Source organism: Palaemon carinicauda, chromosome 26, assembly GCF_036898095.1.
Source record: "Palaemon carinicauda isolate YSFRI2023 chromosome 26, ASM3689809v2, whole genome shotgun sequence".
Classification (NCBI taxonomy): Eukaryota; Metazoa; Arthropoda; class Malacostraca; order Decapoda; family Palaemonidae; genus Palaemon; species Palaemon carinicauda.
Window position 1 is genome coordinate 38825124 of NC_090750.1, and position 18096 is coordinate 38843219.

General features: G+C 47.7%; 1 protein-coding gene and 1 pseudogene across 1 annotated transcript in view; both read right to left on the minus strand.

Annotated features, from left to right (window-relative positions):
- The window catches only part of Cisd2 (CDGSH iron sulfur domain 2), a 96351-nt gene that overhangs the window by 47203 nt on the left and 31052 nt on the right, over nt 1-18096 (minus strand). The window contains exon 2 of the mRNA XM_068349576.1: nt 567-649. Coding sequence (XP_068205677.1) covers nt 567-649 — 83 coding nt within the window. The remainder of the gene's footprint in view (nt 1-566; nt 650-18096) is intronic.
- LOC137620368 (5S ribosomal RNA) lies at nt 12794-12912 on the minus strand (annotated as a pseudogene).

An 18096-nucleotide genomic window follows, 5' to 3' on the forward strand; every position in this document is an offset into this window, starting at 1 on the left:
CTACAGCACCCTTCCCTTCCTAGACAAACCTGCATTTTTAAATAGGAATGCAATCACTCTTACATATGAGAAAGGAATTTTAATTTCAAGGCCAGTTGTTTTTCACAGGTTTTAAACCTAGTAAAGCGGAGAAGAAAGACAACGTCTACTCTCTTCCGAGCCGAAATAAAACATGGCTTGTTTTGGCTACCGCGTGTGTGAGTGGGGTGGTTGGTCCTACTACCCACTAACTAGGAGGTGAGTAGTTACACCTCGCTAAAAACTTCACGGCTAGTTTCATCTGTCAGCAAAATATATCTCCATAGTATTTGGCGACGGAACAAATAAATTTTAACAGCAGAGTTCCAGCTTAGCTGAAACCATACTCCTTTTAAAGGTCAATGGTTTGTATTCGTGTAGGAACAAATAAGATTTAAAAGTATTATGCCCCAACTATATGCTGTAAAGTACTTTCTTACCTTTTTCTTAAACATTAAACAAAATACTGTAGAATAAATGTGATTTACAGCTTAAAACATATGACACATGAATTTCCTAAACAGATAAATATTGGCAGATATACTTACTTTTTTATCAACTAGGGTCTTGATTCCATATCCAGCAGCAGCACAAGCTATTCCAAAAGGAATTAGAGATGCCCAGTCTGATCCTACAAAATAAGACATTAATTAGAAATTATTCCATGGCTGGTAATAATAATAATAATGAACAGGATGACCCATAAGGGGGGGGGGGTCGTCTCTCCCTCTCTCTAACAACCAAACAATCCTCTTATTTACTTCTTGATGGAAATTGTTGGGCATATGGTTTAATTGGCAACTGGACCTCCATAAACATAAATACTAATGTATAATATCTACAAAAGTTACAAATCTCTTTTGACATTGTAACTTTAGTGATTCCTAAGCTGATATTCTGACATTCATATCCTTATTGGAGCTAAACTAATCCCATTATGCTCCATCATATTTGAATATACAATACAGTACTGTATAGTGTTAAACCAGTTTAGCACCTCTAACAAAATGCCAATTGCACTGTCATCCTGTAACTATCACAAATAAATAAATGAATATGACAAATTCGTAGGTAATTTGTATTTTTCCTAACTAAACAAACCTTAGCTATTTAATATGGGTTATTACCTTCAGCGTAGCTGAAATGACGAGCCATTAGAATTTTAACGAGGGTTTACTACCCCACCGCTAGTTAGCGGGGGGTAGGGAGGGTAGCCTGCTCCCCCCCCCCCTTCACATACACCTGTGCTGAGTTCACTTTGCTTAGAGGTAGGACTTCACGGGGGATAGGGCTGGCGGGCAAGTTTGATTAAATAGCTAAGGTTTGTATAGTTAGGAAAAATACAAATTACCTACGAATTTGTCATTTGTTCCGTAACTGAAATACAAACCACGCTATTTAATATGGGTGACTCACCCCTTAGGAAGGATGATAAGTCCCAGCCAGTACTGGCTTTTGGCTTTGCCCAGGGACTCAGTATCTGAGTGTGTCAGCACTCAACAATAAGGAGTCCCTACACCTCGCTAGAACCTTGCTGCGCAACGGCTGCGGCCTACATAAGCTGTGTGTGAAGGTCTGAAGTGTGACTCGTCCTAGGAAGTTGACATGTAGTCCCTTAAAAGGAAACTTTAGGCTAGGACTCTCCCAATACCACCTCGTCAGGGTATGGGGACGTGACAGTATTATCTTAATACTCGGAACACAAGGAAACATGGTTTACCTGCAGTGGTTTGAGGTCAGCTGTGCAGAGAACCCAGGATGCTGCTTTCCCCAAGAGAGGGCAGGATGAAGAAAAGAGTAAGGGCCAGACAAATCTTTTCATTCATGCAGACTAAGACCAGGTAACAATGCCCTCAACCTTCTGCTACTTGTCCACTAGGGAGCCTGAGGTTTTAAACCAGCTGTTGTGCAGCCACCACCGGGCCGATAGAAAACGTATCGAACCTCCTGTGGGTCACGTCGTGCAGGTAGTGGGCTGTGAAGGTCGTCTGATGCTTCTACACCCCAGCTTGAAGGACCTGCGTCACTGAGAAATTTCTCTTGAAGGCCAGGGACGTAGCTACGCCCGACATCATGTGCTCTAGGGTGACATGACGGAGGAGGATCTGGATTCAGGGACAGATGGATCACCCTACGAATCCATGCCGAGATGGTGTTCTTGGTGACCCTCCTCTTAATCCTCCCAGTGCTAACAATGCTTGCACCTGGGGACGGACTGTAGCCGTTCTTCTGAGATATAATCTCAGACTCCTTACTGGGCACAGTAGGAGAAGGTCTGGGACATCTGTTACAGAATGGAAACTCGAATCCGGAAGGAGTCGAACCAAGCGCCCGGCCTCCCCTGATTTGAGTCTTAGCACCAAACCCAGGGACGAGTTTAAACGTTACCTTCCCTCCATACCCTTGCATGGGCGATGTCATATGAGACCATGAAGTCCACCGACTCGCTTGGCCGAAGCCAAAGCTAGTAAGAACACCGTCTCCCAAGTTAAGTGGCGAACTGAAGCTTGGCATAATGGTTCATAGTGAGGTCTCTTAAGAGACCTGAGAACCCGAACCACGTTCCATGGAGGAGGTCTCACATCCACTGAGGGCAGGTAAGTTCATAACCTTGTATGAGTAGGGAAAGTTCCGGCGAGGAAGAAAAGGTCATTCCTTTGAGCATAAGGCTAGACTTAAAAGGCCGAGCGATACCCCTTCCAAGATACCAACCACCGAAGACTTTCCACTTTCCCTGGTAGACAGATGCGGATGATTTTCGCAGATGTTTAGACATCCTAATCGCAACTTGTTGCGAAAAATCCTCTCTCAGCGAGATGCTGGATAGTCACCAGGCGCGAAGTCGTAGCGAAGCTACGGCTTTGTGGAAGATTCTGGCATGTGGTTGTCTGAGTAGATCGTGTCGTGGAAGGAGTTCTCTCGGAAGTTCTGTTAGGAATTGCAGAAGGTCCGGAAACCATTCCGTGTGATGCCATAGCGGAGCTATGAGGGTCATTGAAAAATTGACCGATATTCTGGTCTTGTTGGACACCCTCCTCATGAGACAGAACGGGGGATAGGCGTACACGTTGATGTTGTCCCCCGTTGTTGGGAGGCATCTTGCCAGAGTGCCTTGGGATCCGGGACTGGGGGGAAGTACGGTGGAATCTTGAAGATCAGCGCTGTCGCGAACAGATTCACAGTCGGGGAACCCCACAAAGTCAGGAATTTGTTGGCTACTAGATGAGACAAAGACCACTCGATACTCACTATCTGAGATGCTCTGCTCAGATTGTCGGCGAGCACACTTGTGGTGACGGCCCGTAGAACCGTTGGATCAGCAAGCTGACCTATCATGAACGATCCTCCGCAGAGGAGTCTCTATGAGTGGCCTCTCTCGCGAACGAGAGAGGTGAACACTTCGTAGAAGAGACTAGCCAAGACTGTGCTCCACCCCTGAAGGAAGAGAAACTCAGCAAGGGGGGAGAAAAGTCTGGCCAAGGGACAGCAACAGTAGTCGAAGGCGATGAATCTATTAAGGTATGAGAAGTTCTCCCTCTGAAGGGAGAAAACCTCACACCTGGGGAGGAAACCTCCCTCGGAAGGGAAGTTGTCCAACCCCTGGAGGCAAACCTCCTTTAGCATTCTAAGATGATCTGAAGTGCTGGCACGTTGTCACGGGAGTACTTCTAAGAGAAGGGATAACGCCCATGAAGACGTCCCGGCAGTGACAGCAGATTCCCGTCTTGAACAGGACAGTTCGGCAGAAACAGCAGACTCTGCTTCGTTGGCACTCTTAAGTTGAATGAAGAAGAACTGCATAATTAACTGGGAAAATAAAATTAAATAATTATTTTAACAGAAGTTCCCCAGGGAGGAACTCCGAAGAGAAACCCCGAGGGAATACAGTCACATAAAAAAGAATTAAGTATGCACCCTCCTTCCCCAGATGACATCCACGGGAGAAGGGGGCGGAGAAGCTGTAATAAAAACAGAATTATAATTATCTAAATCATCTAAGAATATACTGTACAGTGAACCCTCGCTACTTAGCGGTTCGACAATCGCGGATTCACCACTTCGCGGGGTTTTTCCATAACCCATATATATATACATATCGCGGATTTTCCGGAAAATTCGAAAATACCGCGAAATCTGAAGACCCCCAAATACGATATTTTGTTACCTGTAATTCCATTAATACTGTAATTAGTAATATCTGCTCTTACTGATTGTTCATTGCATTACATATGATATATAATTCAGCACAGAAAGAAATAAAACACGAAAAGAGAATGTGATCATACGATAATTCAGTACGTAGTAAAATTAAATCGAACATGAAACGCAAATCAGATGCAGTCATACCATATTAGAATGGTGTGTACTGTAATGGATGTGCTTCTTTTCCATGAATCTTTTGTATGTATACGTACGTAGTACAGTACTGCATCCAATAATATTCTTTGTTGCAAAAATCACATTTCGAATAAGCGTACGAGAGAGAGAGAGAGAGAGAGAGAGAGAGAGAGAGAGAGAGAGAGAGAGAGAGAGAGAGGCGTAAAATAGCGTACGTAAAGTGTGTATTATTATTATTGTTATTATTATTATTATTGTTGTTGTTGTTAATAAAATTATTATTGTTATTATTATTATCATTATTATTATTATTATTACTGTACAGTATTATTATCATTATTTATTATTATTACGGTATTGTACTTAATCTACGTACGTTCAGTATGCGCGGGGCATCTTCTATGAGTAGGTAACCAACGCATCATAGTACTGTAAGACGGGTTGTGATTGGTTCAAGCGCTGATAGATGACGAATCAGAACTCAAGTTTTGTTATCTAGCCTGTGATTGGTGTTTTGCCCGCATCTTCTACCCGCAGCATCAAAGTTCTCGCGGGGCTGGATCGTTCACTCTCTGTTACCGCGTATCGGTGAGTAGACGTTCTTAAGTTTGTGAAGTTTAATCTGTGCTGTGTGCGACCTTTTTAAGTTGAACTTTTTGTTACAGTACTGTACGTAAATCCTACTGTAATGGCTCCCAAGCGTTCTGCTTCTCTTAAGGCTGGTAGTGAGCCTAAACGCCACTGAAGGATGATGACGATAGCTGAGAAGGTTACGCTTCTCGACATGTTAAAAGATGGTAGAAGTTACGCGGCCGCCGGCCGCCATTTTGGCATCAACGAATCCACCGTTCGCTATATCAAAAAGGACGAGGCGAACATTAGAAAGACGGCTGCAATCACCTTTAGCAGATCAGCGAAGCGAGTCGTTACAACGCGTAATAAAACGATCGTACGCATGGAAGGTGCTTTAGCTGTGTGGATTGCCGACTGCCGGAAGAAGAACATAGCGTTGGATACGAACACCATCCAAACAAAGGCTTTGAGTTTATGAGAATTTTGCTGCAAAGGAACCTAAAGACGACGACGGCAACCATGCTGAAGATGATGATGATGCAGATGATCCTCAACCAGGGACATCCACTGATTCCCAGCCTCAGAAACGTTTTTCCGCAAGCAAAGGATGGTTCGCGAAGTTTCAGAAACGCTTCGCCCTGAAAAGCGTTTCCCTGCATGGGGAGTCTGCTTCCGCTGACACTGCCGCTGCTGAAACTTACGTGAACCAGACGTTCAAGAATATTATCGCCGAAGGTGGATACAAGCCGGAACAAGTCTTTAATATGGATGAGACTGGCTTGTTTTGGAAGAGAATGCCGTCGCGAACTTTCCTGTTCAAAGAGGAAGCCAAAGCCTCTGGCTTTAAGGCATTCAAGGATCGCGTTACCCTCGTGATGTGTGGCAATGCTGCTGGATTTTTGTTAAAGCCGGGGCTTATTTATAAGTCGAAAAATCCTCGCGCTTTGAAAAATAAAAATAAGAATCTCCTTCCCGTGTACTGGATGCATAATCAAAAAGCATGGATTACGAAGATGCTGACCTCCAACTGGTTCCACCAGTGTTTTATCCCGCAAGTCAGTAAATATCTCTTAGAGAAGGGCTTGCCATTCAAGATCCTTCTCCTTATGGATAACGCTGGTGGACACGCAACTGACCTGTCGCATGAGGGCATTCAGGTTGAGTTCCTGCCACCCAACACCACGTCATTAATTCAACCGATGGACCAGGGGGTTATCAGGGCGTTCAAGGCCCTCTACACGAAGAATACCTTGGCGGACCTCGTTGCGTGTGTGGATGCTGCCCAAGATGACGAGGATGAAGATTTCAACTTGAAGGCGTACTGGCGGCAGTACACCATAGCCACGTGCCTGCAGAATATTCAGAAGGCACTTCAAGAGATGAAACCTGCAACCGTGAAAGCGAGCTGGAAGAAGTTGTGGCCCGATATTGTTTACGACGACAAGGGATTTACTCCGTCGGAAATCCAACACTCTGCAATACGGAAATCTGTGCAGTTGGCTGCCATAATTGGAGGTGACGGGTTTGGCGACATGACGACTGAAGACGTCGACGAGTTGTTGGACTGCCATTCCCAGCCCCTAACTGACGCAGACCTCGAAGACCTGACGAAATCGGCAAGTGAGGAAGAGAGTGATACCCAGGAAGAGACCCAAGAAAATGTCGAAGAAACGGGCTTAACATTAGAACGGCTTGCTAAGTTCTGCAACCATATCAAGGAGGCGAAAGAAATGTTACAAGAGTGGGACGAGGATATGGTTCGGTCTATGCAATTCTCCAACAAGGTCGATGACATCATGACTCCCTACAGGATGCTCTTAGAGCGAAAAAAGAAGCAGCGGCAGCAACTTCCGATCACAATGTTTTTCCAGCCTCGCAAAAAAGAGCCAGTTCCTCCTGCTAGTACGCCTTCGGAAGAAATTGAAGAAGTTGAAGAGGTGTCCCAGGAAAAGACACCTCCGTCTGAAGAGACGTAAAATACTATCATTGACTGCACAGTAGAACACATCATCAGCTTCATCATCATCATTTCTACTGTGCAGCAAATTCATCGCCATCACCATTCAAGTTTTTCTTCAACTTCTTTCGTGGTGAGTACAGTAACAATCTTTATTTTTTACTTTAATATTCTTACTGCCTGTTTTATAGTTTAGTAATGTACGTACTGTATGCATAAGTTAAAGGGAAGGTTTTAAAAGTCTACATGTTGTAACCTATCATATTTTTTTTGTTTAAAATTTACATTTACGTACGTAAAACAATCTCTCTCTCTCTCTCTCTCCCTCTCTCTCTCTCTCTCTCTCTCGTAAATTGTTTTCCTGCTTTGCTACGTACAATACTGTATAATTTATATTTGTAAGGTAACATATTTTGTAAATGCTTTTACTGTAAATACTGTATGTACTGTATCATTATTTATCACTATCATCATGCGCGTTAAATGCCTTATTTGTTCTGAGCGTGGTTGTTTACTGAGCGTACACGCCGTCGTTTCAGGCGGCGTCATAAAGAAAAACATTTCATTTGGAAGTCCTAAGAAAAATACGTAAACTAAAACATTGGTAATAAACAAATCAACATACAGTACTGTATAATCAATATAATCGATGCAAAAACTAACCTATACATATATGTGTACTGTACACTAAATGAGTTTGTTTCTTCATTATGATCAAGAGATGAACGTAAACAAAACATTGGTTGCCATTTTTTATCGTGCTTTTTAGGTGTTTAGGAAACGCATGATATAAAATCGCCTTTAATATTTGTGCCTGTTTTAGTTTAGGGTGCTGTAGTACATGCATTAAGTGTTCTGTACATTAAAGGGTGGTTTGTTAACAGTACTACGTACAAGGGAAGGTTTTAAAAGTCCGAATATACATGTTAAATAAATAGGTAAATATGATGTCACTACTTCGCGGATTTTCACCTATCGCGCCCGCGTCTGGAACCTATCTACCGCGATAAACGAGGGTTCACTGTACACTAAAAGTGAGAATCACTGATCCCCGAAGGGAAGTGTTCCCCACGGAGAAGCTGAAAAGTTAAAACACAATTAGATTTCACTAAAAATAATTGAGACAAATAACGGAAATACAAACCTAACCCGCAACGGGAAAGGAGCTATCATAATAGTACGTAGTTGTAGTAAGGGGTGAACGACCTCGAGTAGAGAGAGACCGTAGTCAATCTAAAAAAAGGCCACATTCCCTTCGCTGAGAATCCAAGTTTCCTGTAAGAAAAGAGTCAAAGCGAAGATAATAGATGAATGAAGAGAGTCCAGGCGATGACGGTTCCCATGCGGCAGCCGAGTTAACGGAAATAAGCCGAAGGGAAGACCGATGGACCAGAGGGAGAGGTCGTTCCCCACGAAGTGGAACTGTAGTGGCCTTGCTTTACGCAAGTGTCGTTGTCGTACATACACACACAGCACAAACACTGAAAAGAAAACTTACTACATTTCTATACACAAATATATACATAAACATAAAGAATGTTTATATAGATATTACAAGTATAAGAAAAAGTAAGTAAAAAGGACAAAAGCATTAATATGGCTGTCAAAGAGGTGAAGGTGAGAGCGGACACGTCCGACTACCACCTGAGCCGAGAGCAAAGTGAACTCAGCACAGGTGTGTGTAAGGGGGGGTAGGGGGGGTAGCAGGCTACCCTCCCTAGCCCCCGCTAACTAGTGGTGGGGTAGTAAACCCTCGTTAAAATTCTAATGGCTCGTTATTTCAGCTACGCCGAAAGTAATAACCCATATTAAATAGCGTGGTTTGTATTTCAGTTACGGAACAAAGAAAAAATATATACATATCTATCTTTACATCTTTTCATTGCTATCCATCCATCCATATACCAAGGCACTTCCCCCAATTTTGGGGGGTAGCCGACATCAACAAATGAAACAAAACAAAAAGGGGACCTCTACTCTCTACGTTTCTCCCAGCCTGACAAGGGACTCAACCGAGTTCAGCTGGTACTGCTAGGGTGCCACAGCCCACCCTCCCCCATTATCCACCACAGATGAAGCTTCATAATGCTGAATCCCCTACTGCTGCTACCTCCGCGGTCATCTAAGGCCCCGGAGGAAGCAGCAGGGCCTACCGGAACTGCGTCACAATCGCTCGCCATTCATTCCTATTTCTAGCACGCTCTCATGCCTCTCTCACATCTATCCTCCTATCACCCAGAGCTTTCTTCACTCCATCCATCCACCCAAACCTTGGCCTTCCTCTTGTACTTCTCCCATCAACTCTTGCATTCATCACCTTCTTTAGCAGACAGCCATTTTCCATTCTCTCAACATGGCCAAACCACCTCAACACATTCATATCCACTCTAGCTGCTAACTCATTTCTTACACCCGTTCTCACCCTCACCACTTCGTTCCTAACCCTATCTACTCAAGATACACCAGCCATACTCCTTAGACACTTCATCTCAAACACATTCAATTTCTGTCTCTCCGTCACTTTCATTCCCCACAACTCCGATCCATACATCACAGTTGGTACAATCACTTTCTCATATAGAACTCTCTTTACATTCATGCCCAACCCTCTATTTTTTACTACTCCCTTAACTGCCCCCAACACTTTGCAACCTTCATTCACTCTCTGACGTACATCTGCTTCCACTCCACCATTTGCTGCAACAACAGGCCCCAAGTACTTAAACTGATCCACCTCCTCAAGTAACTCTCCATTCAACATGACATTCAACTTTGCACCACCTTCCCTTCTCGTACATCTCATAACCTTACTCTTACCCACATTAACTCTCAACTTCCTTCTCTCACACACCCTTCCAAATTCTGTCACTAGTCGGTCAAGCTTCTCTTCTGTGTCTGCAACCAGTACAGTATCATCCACAAACAACAACTGATTTACCTCCCATTCATGGTCATTCTCGTCTACCAGTGTTAATCCTCGTCCAAGCACTCGAGCATTCACCTCTCTCACCACTCCATCAACATGACAAATTTGAAGATAATTTGTATTTTTCCTAACCATACAAACCTTAGCTATTTACATTGGGTTTACCTTTTAGCGCAGCTGAAAGGGCGAGCCATTAGAATTTAACGAGGGTGTATTACCCCCGCGCTAGTTAGCGGGGGGGGGGGGGGTAGGGGAGTGGTAGCTAGCTACCCCTCCCCCCCTCACACACAGATGAATGCTCTCTTTCACTTAGAGGTAGGACTTGTCTTGGGGGACAGGGCTGGCGGGCAAATATGTGTAAATACTGTATCTAAGGTTTGTATGGTTAGGAAAAATACAAATTATCTTCGAATTTGTCATTTGTTCCGTAACCGAAATACAAACCACGCTATTTACATTGGGTGACTTACCCATTAGGTAGGGTGGAAAGTCCCCAGCCATACTGGCTTTAGCTTTACCCAGGGACTCAGAATCCGAGTGAGTCGCACTCGAGAAAAGGAGTCCCTGCACCTCACAAGTTCCTTGCTCCGCAAGGAACCGTGTGGCCTACATAAGCTTGTGTGTGAAGGAAGAAGTGTGACCCGTCCTAGGCAGTTGACCTGGAGTTCCAGAAGGAACTCTGGGTTAGGACGTTCCCAATACCACCTCGTCAGGGTATGGGGGACGCGACAGTATTGACTCAATACTCGGAACACAAGGAAGCATGGTTTACCTGCAGAGGTTCGAGGTAAGCTATGCAGAGACCAGGATGCTGCTTCCCCGTAGAGGGGATGATGAAGAAAGAAATAAGGGCCAGACATACTTCTTTCGTTCATGCAGACTAAAACCTGATAACAATGCCCTCAACCTTCTGCTACCTGTCCAAAAAGGAGCCTGAGGTTAGACCAGCTGTTGTGTAGCCACCACAGAGCGATAGAAAACGTATCGAGACTCCTGTGGGTCACGCCCTGCAGGAAGCGGGCTGCGAAGGTCATTAGACGCTTCCAGACTCCAGCTTGTAGCACCTGCGTCACAGAGTAGTATTACTCGAAGGCGAGGGACGTTGCGATGTATCCAACATCGTGCTGCAGGGCGACATGACGGGGAAGGGTCTGGAGACAGGTCGAGATGAATGTCCTTGAGTCCGGGCTGAAGAGGTATACTGGTGACTCTCCCCCGTGTCTTCCTTGTGCTCCCAAATCGGCTGCAACTGAGGACAAACTGCAGCTGTTCCCAAAGCTAACCTCTCGATTCCTTTACTGTACTGGCAAGAAAGAGAAGGTCTTGGGACATCAGATACAGAATGGAGACTCGAAATCTTGAAGGAATTGGACCCCCAGATTCTGAGTCTAGCCAACAACCTGAATGTTGCCTTCCCCTCTTCCTTAGAAAGGGCGGAGTCGTACGAGACCAAGAAGATTGCTTACACACTGGCCGTGGCCAGAGTGAGCAGGAGACCCAAGGCGGAATACAATCCGAGGCCTGTCGTAAAGGGTCTTGAGAAGATCTCTTAAAGGACTAAAAGTCCGAGCCATGCTCCAAGTTGGAGGTCTTCCTCCGACTAGGGCAGGGACGATCGTAGCTTCGCATGAGCGAGGAAAGATCCAGCGGGCAGGAAAAAGTATTCCTTTAAGCCTGAAGGTCAGGGAAAGGCTGAGCGACAGGCTTCATAGCCAAGAGCGGAAAGGAGTTTCCTCCCGCCGAAAGGCAATAAGACCGTTATTGCTGGAGAAGAGGCCTCAAGGGAAGAGGTATATCTCCCACGGCACCAACCACCGAAGACTCTTCACTTTGCCTGGAAGACCCCTGCGGATGACTATCGCAGATGACGCGACCTCCGTACCGCGACTGTAGCGGGGTGTCTCTTCTTGAGGAGGAGGCGTAGTGTCTCCAGACATGAAGCCGAAGCGACGCCCCGGTTCGGGAGAGATGTCGCAGTGTGGTTGTTTGAGTAGTCTGCGCCATGGGAGAAGCTCTCCCGGGAGTTCCGTCAGGGAAAGCAGAGGGTCCAGAAACCGTTCTGCGCATAGTCCCAGTGGAGCTCTCCCATTGAAAGGTTGACAGACAACCTGGTCTTGTTGAGACCCATTGTCCACAGACAAAAAGGAGGGAAGACGCAGGCGTCGAAGTTGTCCCACCATCACCGGAATGCATCTTGCCAGAGTCTCGGGGTCTGAGACTGGGGGGAAGAACAGCGGAAGCTTGAGGTTCCAAGCTGTCGCGATCAGGTCCCCCAGACCAGGACTTGCTGGTTACTCAAGGTCAAAGACCCCCAGGTACTCTCTCTCTACGAGGCTCTGCTCGGATAGTCGGAGAGAACATTCCTCTGCCTGGAATGAGAGAGCCGATGGTGGTATTGAGAGTATCTCAATCATCCCGGTATCTCTACTGCAAGATGTGAAGGTGTGAAAATGCGTCCCCAGCTGGTTAGAACACGCCAGAATCATGAAATCGACGTGCACGGGGTGACTCAGCAGGAGCTGTAGGATCTGTAGAGGGGCCAGACTTCGGCCCCAAAGCCTGCCTGAATGATGGAGAGGTATCCTTCAGGTCTTGACCATAGGCCTGGACCGGAACATCCCCCCCCCCCCCCCCTTTCTTTTGACGAGTCCGAGAACAGCATCAAGAATGTGGGGAAAGGACGAGAATATCCACTACCATCAAGAGGTTCCATAGGTCAACGCCCATTGCAGGTCTAATAGTTCCGCTGGTCCTATAGGGGCCAGGAAGTCCGGTTAAACGTTGCCTGTAATCACCGGAACTTGGACCGCCCCACATGTAACTTATCCTGAGGCGACTGTTCGGACTATAGACGGGTCAATGAGGAAAGGAGAACTAGGAAACGTTCCAAGGTAGGGCTGAAAGCTCTGCTTGACTGAGAACAGGTACTGTGACTCTCCTCAGTCTTGCCACAGTCAACTGAAAGGAAGGCTCGGAGGATGTGGCAACAGAATCTGGCATCCCCAGGTGGTCACCCATCCAAGTACCGACCAGAACCGACGTTGCTTAACCTCGCTGGACGGACGAGAAGCGGGGTTTCCAACGTGGTAAGGCCGTTGACTCAATATCATGGCCAGATACTCCAGATGTTGAGGCAGAAGAAGAGAAGGCTCCAAGCAAAATACCATGATCCCACACTCATGGTAAGCATCCGGAAGCTTGTCCCGGCGCTGAAGAAGGTCGAACCCGAGCCTACCGGAGTTGACCAGCCCTCCAAAAAGCAAAGGAGGCGGAAGCCTGCACCTGAGCGGCCATGAGGAAAGCAGGGAGAGTTCTCTGGGGAAAAAAACCTGCTATGCCACGGCGGGATAGCCACACTGCATCATAAGCAGGAATACTTGCAGTCTAGGCTGAATTCGACGAGCTCCCTGGAAGATGGATGGAATGGAAACTGAAAGTACCCGTCCTTCCGATCCAGGGTTTAAGGAGTCCTGTCGCCTCGTTACCAGTCTGATCGATTCTGCTGTTCTACGCTGGCCGAAGTTTGTTCGACAAACTTGATCAGGGCTGAGAGGTCGACTACGGAACTCCCCTCTCAGATCCTTCCTTACAAGAAAGGATCGACTGAAGAGGCCGGGGGTGAAGCCGTCGATGATCCTATGGAGGACCTTCGCCTAAGGTATGGATCATTCTGCCCAACCGGGCAACTCTTGCCGACGCTATGGCATAGAGGTTCAGAGACACTGAATTCGCTGACAGAGACGGCAGGCGCGATATCCTTGGCTGATCACAAGAGATTGCGCGGGAATGGGCATCGGGAAGCTGTCATCCGGATGAGTAACCTTAAGCATCCTCCCAGCGAGAAACCTGCAATCCTAGAGTTCGTGAACTCTGCCGCTCCTTTTAGGACTATGCCCCCCCGGGGGAGCCTCCCGTGCCATCTGTTCCTGACAGGAGGAAACTGCAATTGGACACCTTGTCCCAGTTGTCGTAGCCGATAACTTAGGCCGACGTGGTTGAAAGAAAAGGGCGCTGGAGCCCTGCAGAGTCTGGAAGAAAGCGCCTTGGAGGAGTGAAAACGGAAGTCGATTTCCTCCGCACAGCCGCTGTCTAAGTCTCTGTCCTTAGGCACAAACAAACTCTTCTCAAGGATGGAAGGGTGTCTGAGGTTGTCGACCTCCACAGATGAAACACCCGAAGGAAGCCCTCAGTCAGCGCGTCCAGATGGTACAACATCGAGCTTGTCCGCAAGTTAGATACTTAACGACGAAAGGCCAAGGTGCCTGAGCCCGAGAGGAGGAAAGTACCCATGATCTTCCTGTAGCTTCCTTGAACCAAACCTCGGGCCGTAACCGAGGAGGGAAAGGACCTGGTAAGCCCCCAGAGGAAGGGGTAAGCAGTCACCCCTTGGCCGATGGAGAAATCTCGAACGGAAAGCCCCCCGCCAAAAATCCTTCCAGGGAATGACGGGGAAGGGCTAACCCAGGTTCTGGAAAGAGGAGTGTTGCTCAGACCTCCCTGAAGTTTCTTCCTATTCTTGCAAGTGCCATGCTCTGCGTTTACGGGGTGAGGCGTGTTCTGGAAATACGCTCCAGAAGAACTCGCCAGGCTGGCCATGCTGCGAAAACCCCAATGGGAATCGTGGTCGCAATCGCCCTGGAGCTCGCGCGATGGTAATTCAAAGATTTGCGCGTGGGCGAACATGGAAGCGCCCATGCGCGGTCACGCAGGAACGCAAACGAAGGTGAGCGAAGGAGCGCAGAAGGAGGGCGAGCGTGGTAGGAAGGGCGAGCGTGGTAGGAAGGGCGAGAGCTGCTGGTCGGCGAGCGATAACCCATAAACGAGCAATGGATACTGCAAGAATTAAGCTGACGCTCGTGCGAAGAAACACCGTCGGTTCGCGCGACGGAACACCGTTGGTTCGCGCGACGGAACACCGTCCGTCCGCACGACGGAACACCGTCCGTCCGCGCGATGGAATACCGTTGGTTCGCGCGCGGGCGAACATTGGAGAGCATGTGCGCGGACGCGCATGAGCGTAGACGTGCAGGCACGTGGGCGTGTTCGCGCGCAGGCGAATGATCGCGCGGGCGCGCAGGCGAGCGGTCGCGCGGGCACGCAGGCGAACGGTCGCGAGAGTGGGCAGGTGAATGAGCGCGAGTCCGAGGCGGCGAACGCAAGCGTTAGCGCGATGGCGAGGAAACGCGCTGCCGCGTGTGCGAGGAAGACCGCTGGCGATATGGATCAACAGGCGATCGGTGGTGAGCTGGTGTGCGCAAACGCGCAGGTTGGCGATGGCGCGTTGTGGCATGTCGACGCGATGGCGAGCAGCATGCGCAGGTGAGCGATCGCGCGATGGCGAGCAGCATGCGCAGGTGGGCGATCGCGCGATGGCAGGCAGCATGCGCAGGTGGGCGATCGCGCGATGGCGAGCAGCATGCGCAGGTGGGCGATCGCGCGATGGCGAGCAGCATGCGCAGGTGGGCGATCGCACGATGGCGAGCAGCATGCGCGGGTGGGCGATGGTGAGCTAGTAGCTGGCGAACCATGTTCCTTCAGAAGCGTTGGAGAACGTTGGCGCGCCGGCTGTAACACACGCGGGCGATCCGGAGATCGCCGAGAGACAGGTGATCGCTGACGTGTAGAACGCTGTTGAATAGGCGATACTAAATTTGCCTGTGCGCGCTGGCGAGCAGGTGAACGCTGGCGAGCAGGTGATCGCTGGCGAGCTGATGATCGCTGGCGAGCTGATGATCGCTGACGAGCAGAAGGCAACGCGTGGAAGCCTGCGCATAGAAGAAGAGTCCTTGACCCAGACCTGAACCGAAGTTCTAGATCGCGAGGGCGAACGTGGGCGCACAGGGCGCGTAACAGGAACCGACAGGAACAGCAGGGATGATCATCATGAGAGCGCTGACGAACAGGAGAGCGCTGGCGAAAGGAGAGCGCTAGCGATCAGGAAGCGCTGATGAGCAGGAGAGCACCTGTGCGCTAACACTGAGCAGGAGCAGGAGAAAACACAGCAGAAGGGCGCGCAGGGGAACCCTGACACGCAAGGGAAGAACCCCCGTGGGAGGCAACCCTTTGCCCCGAAGGGAACGTTGTCCGTCGGGGACAGATGTCCATCGGAAGACCGTTGCCTGTCCGCCGGGAGACTGATGTCCGTTGGAAGACCGTTGCCCGTCGGAAGACGAGATCAGACTGCTGTCCATCTGCACCAAGGCGGAAGATCAAGAAGAAGGAGTTGTAGGCTGCAAACGGAGATTCAAAAAGGCGCCTCTTAGCACCCTTATAGGGAGATGAGAGGCCCTTACGACGAGGCGGACGATGGGCCTTACGGCGAAGGAGGCCAACAGCAACAGCAGCAGAAGAATACTCCGAAGAGGAGTCTCTATGAGTGTACTCTCTCGCGAACGAAAGAGAAACACTTCGTAAAAGAGACTGGTCAGCCAGTGACCTAAAAGGAGCAATCCTCCGAAGAGGGGCTCCTGCAGTTGCCCAGCCCCTTGAGCGAAACTGCAGGTGTGACCGCTCAGCACCAAGAGCATAGTCGCACGAAAAAAAGGCAAGAGAACCCCCCAAAAGGGGAAAAACTCAAGCCTGGACAGGAAAAACTTCCCTCGGAAGGAAAGTTACCCGCCCAAGGAGGCAAGCCTCCTGAGAGTTCTAAAATGAACTGGAGAGCTGTCCGTCGTCACGGGAGTACTTCCAGTAGAAGGAGACACGCCCCTGACGAAAATACAAGGGGGGAGGCAGCAACAGCCGAATCCCCAGGCCTCAACCAGACAGCTCACACCGTTGCCATGTTACAGAAACGAACTAGATCGGTAACTGTAAAAAAATAAAACAAAAATCATTAGTACACATTCATTCCCCCGGGAAGGCTCCGAAGAGGAATCCAGAGGGAAAGGAAACAAGAATTACACAACAGGCACGTGCCCTCACAACCACTTACACTCACGGAAGGAGAGCTGTAACCAAAACAGAATTATAACAATTATAATTATGAAACTATGTAATTATGTAATTTAAAAATGAATGAACACTAAAGAAAGAACGAAAACCCCGAAAGGAATCGTTCTACAAGCTGAAAAATGATATTTTCATTATAAAATAAATTTTTGAATATATAAATAGCTGACATCTCCGACGGTCGACAGATTCCAAAAACTCGCGAGCGATTGCCATGAAGGTTGTCGGGTGTGCCCACCAGCGCCGACTATCGGCCAGATACCGCATATACTTCTCAACCAAACCAGTTCTTCTCAGTCCGTAGGGTCTCTATCGGGGAGGAAGGGAGGGCCTTTAATATTATATATTCACCGGGTAAGTATATTCAAAAATTTATTTTATAATGAAAATATCATTTTTAAATATTAAACTTAGCCGGTGAATATATAAATAGCTGATTCACAACCAGTATTAAAACAATAAAGGCGTATATGCTCAAGAGTTTTTGACAAATATTCAAAAAACAAACAAGTATAGGTACCTGGTAAGGAAGCTGACTCTGATGATTACTCTGCCTCATTAGTCCGCTATCCTCACGAAGCCCAGCGATCCTCTTAGGATGCTGAAAGACTCCCAGGAGCTGCTATATCCAGGGTGAACACCCCTATAACAGGACCTCATCAATACCCTTAATCTGGGCGCTCTCAAGAAACAATATTTTGACCACCCGCCAAATCAAAAAGATTGCGAAAGACTTCTTAGTCTCCCGTACATCCCAAAACAAGATTAAAAATTTCAAGAGTAGATTAAAAGGATATTGGGATTAAGGGAATGTAGTGGTAGAACCCTCACCCACTACTGCACTCGCTGCTACGAATGGTCCCAGTGTGTAGCAGTCCTCATAAAGAGTCTAGACATCTTTCAAGTAATATGAAGCGAACACCGACTTGCTTCTCCAAAAGGTCGCGTCCATAATACTTTTAAGGGATCTATTTTGCTTAAATGCTACTGAAGTTGCTATCGCTCTAACTTCATGAGCCTTGACTTTAAGCAAATTACGATCCTTCTCACTTAAATAAGAATGTGCCTCCCGAATTAAAAGTCTAATAAAATAAGATAACGCATTCTTAGACATGGGCAAAGAGGGCTTTTTAACGGAGCACCATAAAGCCTCTGAACAACCTCGTAGCGGTTTAGTTCCAGATAAATAAAATTTAAGAGCTCTAACGGGGCCCAGCACTCTTTCAACTTCATTACCTACAATCTCAGAAAGACTAGGGATTTCAAATGATTTAGGCCAAGGACGAGACGGAAGTTCATTCTTGGCCAAAAAACCAAGTTGAAGAGAACATAC